Source organism: Hipposideros armiger, unplaced genomic scaffold (assembly GCF_001890085.2).
Source record: "Hipposideros armiger isolate ML-2016 unplaced genomic scaffold, ASM189008v1 scaffold_217, whole genome shotgun sequence".
NCBI classification, from domain to species: domain Eukaryota; kingdom Metazoa; phylum Chordata; class Mammalia; order Chiroptera; family Hipposideridae; genus Hipposideros; species Hipposideros armiger.
Window position 1 is genome coordinate 2,211,759 of NW_017731567.1, and position 6,000 is coordinate 2,217,758.

The window sequence follows — 6,000 nt, forward strand, 5'->3', positions numbered from 1 at the left end:
AGCAATTCCTAATGACAAGAGAACATTCAGAAAACAGTATCGAATGCTACACATTTGCAAAGAGGGGTAATTTTGGTCCTGAGATAGGCAAAATTGATTGCCTGATGCTTTATCTCTATTACAATGTTCTCTCTTTTTTTCCCCCCTCAGGATGTTGAGAAGTAATCGCATAAGCTGTGTAGGGAATGACAGCTTCATAGGACTCAGTTCTGTGCGTTTGCTTTCTTTATATGATAATCAAATTACTACAATAGCACCAGGAGCATTTGATACTCTCCATTCTTTATCTACTCTGTAAGTATGAAAAATAGTCTTCATTTGCACATTACTTGAGCCACTGTGTTATTTTTATTACCTTCATTGATAACAGTTTCATGCATTATTAGGCATTTCATAAAAATGTGATCAAGGCTTTAGATATTTTTTAAAGATAAATTTGTTCATATTAAGTTTATTTTAATTTTCCTAAAAATATTACCTACTATCATACATTAAAATTTAACAAAAAATTGTAGTACTTTTCAGTCAATTCTTTTTCATCATAACATGCTGTCTTAATTTATAAATTTTCATCTTTAATAACTTGATTATGCTGTAAATAAAATAAATGGCACAGCTTTCTCCCAGTGTTCTCACACTGGAGTCTTTTCAGTATAAATATCATAAAAACAGAGTTGATAGGGTTGTTGCCAACACACTGTGTTCAAAAAGATCATTCACAGTGACAGGGGCTGCGTTAGGGTGACCACACCAACAATAAAAGCTGTTCACTAGAGGGCATTTGCTGTGATATTAAGGAAATAGTGAAGAAATCGGTTGAGTCTGTCCAGGAGGATATTTTATGTAGACAATACAAAAATAAAACATATTTGTTGGTCTGTAGACAGTACTCAGAAAATATAAAAAAAAAAAAACAAAAAAAACCCTTTCCAAACAATGTATTTCAGGCCCCTTATGTGTCAGTATCTAAAAAGCAATGTTTGAAATGATAAATCATATAACTGATTTGATTTCCTGGTAATGGTGGCATCTAAATATACTAATCTAACTTAAAAGGTAGTTAGAAAGAAAACAAAAATAACAAACAAACATGTTCAACGTAGCTCAAGCCAGTGAAGAAATAATTTGAGGGGAACAGCCATCCATCAGTAAAGTACTTAATCCTCTACACACATAAAAGGTGACGTTTTACATGGAGTGACTAATTTGTGCATATTAAAGTTGACATGCTTATAAATAATGGGATTGTCAAAGGTTTGTGCTGAAGTGGTGAGATGCCAAAATTATGGAGATTTGTAGAAGTAAATTCATTTTTATAACTGGCATTTAATCAACTCAGCTGTCCGTTTAGATGGGAAACCTATTCTCTGGAGCAAATAAGAGATGGAAATCTTGAAATGACAGATTAATGAAGTAGCTGTTGTCAGGTTAAACTCAATAATATAAGGTAATCAGCCTTCATCTTTATATTAACTTATTGCGGTATCGGTGTAGGGAAGTCTGACAGCAAGTTGGACCTGGGACAAGGTTAAATGACCTCTCAAGGAGCTATCTCTCAGGATCCCTGCATAAACCCTAAATTGCTACCTTCACTGAATTTTTCACATGAAATCATCTGAAGAATTCTTATATGAAAGTGTTACTTTGTAAGTTTCACAAATAAATATTTAGCCAAAACAAAAGTGCATCCCCCGTGTTGTGTGTGACTGAATGTTAATCGGGAGCGGAGGGGAGACATACAAAGGAAAAGTAGGAACCACTCCAGCAGAAATAGCAGGGTTTTGAGAGGCCGGAAAATGTAACCCTGAACTCAACTCTGATTGTTTGCATGTGGCGCTTAGAAACCTGTTGGCCAATCCTTTTAACTGTAACTGCTACCTGGCTTGGTTGGGAGAATGGCTCAGGAAGAAAAGAATTGTAACCGGGAATCCTCGATGTCAGAAACCATATTTCCTCAAAGAAATCCCCATCCAGGATGTTGCCATCCAAGACTTCACATGTGATGACGGTAAGGAGGCCTTGCCAAATCTTGGGTCGCCCGGCGTCCGAGCACCTGTTCTGATGCTGTGGCCACGACTCAACAGTGTATCTGTTCAAAGATAGTTACTGTGCGTCTTTTGCTTTGTCGTGCTGTTTTCTTTGGTTATGTTTTAACAGGACACTTACTTTCTCAGACTACACTTTCACATCCAAGTCGACTTGCTGTCTCTGAATATTTTAGATTTTCCAGTTTCCACCTTGGGGTCAATACTATTTTTATAACTTCATTGTCATATTTTTTCATTATCCTGAGCATCTCTTTTAGTAACGACCATTTCCAAATGTGAAAAGCAATTGACTTCTAAAATTGCAATGCTAGCAAATCTAACAAAAATAATTTCCGTTTTGTAATGCCCTGTATATATCATTGCATTTGATTTAGATAATAGCCCCGCAAGGTAGGTAAAGCAGGTTCTATTATTATTGCCAGTGAATAGAATTCTCATTTGAGCCCTATATTTTAAAATGAGAGACCCACACAATTTTTGCTAAACATTTTTAATTAATCTGTCCCTTTATGCCTCTTCATGTCTGTCTCCTTAACAATTTCTCCATAATTCAGTTTAAATTTATATATCCTAATTAAAATGATTATAACTTGTATAAATAACTTAATAAAGCAAATAACTATTATACTGGTATGGATAATACAAATTGGAGGTCATTTTCTGGAATTCTGCCCTAGGCGGTCTGCTATATAAGCCACATGGTGTCAATTTGCAAAATCCTTAATGCCCTGTATGGCAGTGATCATATGATTCAAGATATGTGCTTCTTGCCTTAATTTAAAGGCGTAGAATGGCTTCTAACATCTTCAAAGCCACAAGCCTGTGTTGTCCTGTGTTTGTTCGGGGAATTTAGGCAATGATGACAATAGCTGTTCCCCACTCTCTCGCTGCCCTACGGAGTGTACCTGCTTGGATACAGTGGTTCGATGTAGCAACAAGGGCTTGAAGGTCTTGCCCAAAGGAATTCCAAGAGATGTCACTGAATTGTAAGTAAAACTTGGTTTTTTTTCTAATTTTTAATTTTTAAAATTTTGTTTAGTTTTCTTTTCCTGAACAATTAATATTTCATGCACCAAGGGAAATGGACGCAAAATAAAACTTTTTAACCCTGTTTGCCAATTGCATTCTATGGGCCCTTCATTAGTATCACATAAAACCCTAAACCAATAATATAAAGCTAGTTCAGATACCCTTGGAAATGCTGGTTTCTCGCTGCAGGATTTCTCAGTGCCTTTATTATACTAAGATGTACTGCAAAGCTCCAAGAGAGGATGGTAAAATAGAAGGTAGCGCCCACACTTATTTGTCTCTAAAGCCCTTTTCTCGTGGAGTATCTTGCAAGATTAATGCCCCATCAAATGCACTTTGGGAAATGATGTATATTTAGTTTATCTGCAGTGCCTGGGCTATTCCATATGGTTAATTATTCTTTACCACCATGTCCTCTGGGAGAATATCTCACCTATGGGATGTAAATATGGGACATAAATATCTGGAAGGTAGAAGAAGTTGGCATAATCCTTACCCTTAAAAAAAGATACTGCCCTTTGGACTTGAACCAGAGTCCTTTAGATTGTAAAGGGTGTGGGGCCAATTATCCCTAACATTTTCATAACTGATATTTAACTGCAAACTACATGGCCATTATACACATACCTAGATACTAAGCACCCCCCACACTGCCTTAGTTGCCTCATGCTATATATGTGGAATGGAAGCGATCAGAGAATGAGCTGCTTAACTAATAATGCATGCATGCTCTATCCATTCCATTATCTGGATGGGAAGGTGCCATGTATAAGTGCTTGATGTGCATTGGAATCATTTTGCATCATTTATTTTTTTTGTCTGTGTGGAATCCTGTATCAAAAACCATTTAAGCCCAAATCTAATTCATGTAAATATGCATGAGTGTTCCAAATGAGCAGCTTTGATAAACTTTTGGCAACATGGAACATGCTTAATGAGGTTTAAGAAGATGCCACTTCAGTTACCAAAGAACTTGTTTTCAAACAACGTGCAGCTCTGTGAACCCTTGTTTGGTCCTGAATTGAACGCTTAGACAAAAAAGGTGTGATCTTGGCACATGTACACAGAAGGTCCCTCTTAGCTTTGAGTTGCTGTAAAGTGTTCAGTTTCTCTCTCTTGCTACCAGTCACGGTTGTTAATTAACCATAAGCACTGCTTGGGGTGTGCATGTGTGTAATTAGGCACTTAATTCTTACTTTAATGTGCATTTATTTCAGAAGACTACTCTCCATCCAATGCTGGGAAGCCACGTGCCTGTAGAGTATTCTATAAGATATGCAAAGCATTGATCCTGAGAGTTTCCAGCTGAGCACATAACCCTCAGCATAACATTCACATCATCTTCCCTAGGAAACCCCTTCTTCTACCATTTTAACTGGCCCATGCCTAAGTTTGTTTACCTGATTACCATCAAATAATTTTAAACCATCTTTAATTGCCTTACTAAACTATGTCTGAGAACCTGCTTGGTTCATGTCCATCTATACAATCTATGTGTTTCTTCTGTCAGGTAGCCTTCAATTTATTTCCCTACCCATTTTTAAAAAGTAAGCCTTTTTTTTTTTTTTCTAAAGAAAATAGGTTACAGAGAGGAATAACTCATCTCTCTCTTGTGAATTCTAGTTTTACCTCCCAGGGAGCTGCTTCTTAGGATCTCACCAAGTCAGCAGGGTTCCTCTCTATAGTAACATATACACATGTATTAGAAAAATTTCATGTGCTTATTATATTAAATTATTAAAGAATTTGGCAAAAATAAGTATGTATTGGTGAACAGTTTTCAACAAGTGGTATCTATTATAGTTAATCAGCTCCATATAATTTTCTTCTTAGGTTGTTTTAATGTAAACATCCACATAACACACGTTCTGAATCTTTTTAGCTTCCTGTTAAGACATTTTCTGGAAAAAAAAAAAAGAAAAGAATGCTCTGGTGTATGGGATCATGCTGCCCTCTTGTGGTACCAAGAAAAAATTAGAGAAAAGAAAAAAATAGAGAAAAGAAAGCAGGGAGTGGAGTGGGCATACAAAGTCAGAAAATTTGAGTAGGCGTGAGTCATAATATATGCCCAACTCTTAATCAAATATTTATTACATATTTTGATAATTTGTGACTTTTATGTAACTGTTTTCATTTTGAAATAGTTGAAAGAGATTGTTATCTTTGGCGATTTCTCAGCTCCTTCTGTATCCAGCGAAAATACTAATCTCAGCTCTGAATCTGTGGTTGACAACATGGGGCCAGAAGGGGTCACGGTGCCCAGTGCCCCAAAACTGATTGTGGGCACACGATGGCCAGATGACCCAAGTTACTGGAAGACCTTTTTACCTCTCACCATCTGTATTCTGGGAAAGAACAGCCTCTGGGGGAGATGGAATTTACTGTTCTTTTTGTGACATCATGGGTATAATTTTAAGTATTCCATTACCTTCTTCTCTTGCCAATTATCCAAAGCCTATCTATTTTCTGATTATTCTGCTGACTCTAATCAAAAAGGGAAAATTTATTTATATGTGGTTATTTGATTATGACTTTTACATGTAGATGGCTCTATTTATGCTCTTGAGAAATGTTGTGACTTTCCGTGAAACCTCCTAAAATTAATATCACCAAGTAGGTAAATACAGTGGTAAAAATGACTTTTAAGGTATTATTAACTGAAATCTAATGTTTAAATTCCCAAATATCTCCGTTAAAGCATCCATTGCTCTGTACTGAGTATCAATACATACGAAGGCAATGAATAGTGGTCTTGCTCTCAGGAGCCGAGTTCTGCCAGTAGTGAATGCCTGTCATGGTGTTGTCGCTACACAAACACAAGCCAACTGGAGTTTGACTAAAAATGTGGTTGATTGAACGAACCTTCTCATTCACATAAAAATGGTTAGATACCTGCCTTCCTTCTTAGGTAAACCACAAAGAA

General features: G+C 36.5%; 1 protein-coding gene across 14 annotated transcripts in view; it reads left to right on the forward strand.

The window, feature by feature from the left end:
* SLIT2 (slit guidance ligand 2) overlaps positions 1 to 6,000 on the forward strand; it is a 345,645-nt gene that overhangs the window by 273,102 nt on the left and 66,543 nt on the right. For all 14 annotated transcript variants that reach the window (XM_019654250.1, XM_019654249.1, XM_019654251.1 and 11 more), the window contains 3 exons: positions 151 to 294; positions 1,842 to 2,008; positions 2,902 to 3,034. In XM_019654250.1, coding sequence (XP_019509795.1) covers positions 151 to 294; positions 1,842 to 2,008; positions 2,902 to 3,034 — 444 coding nt within the window. The remainder of the gene's footprint in view (positions 1 to 150; positions 295 to 1,841; positions 2,009 to 2,901; positions 3,035 to 6,000) is intronic.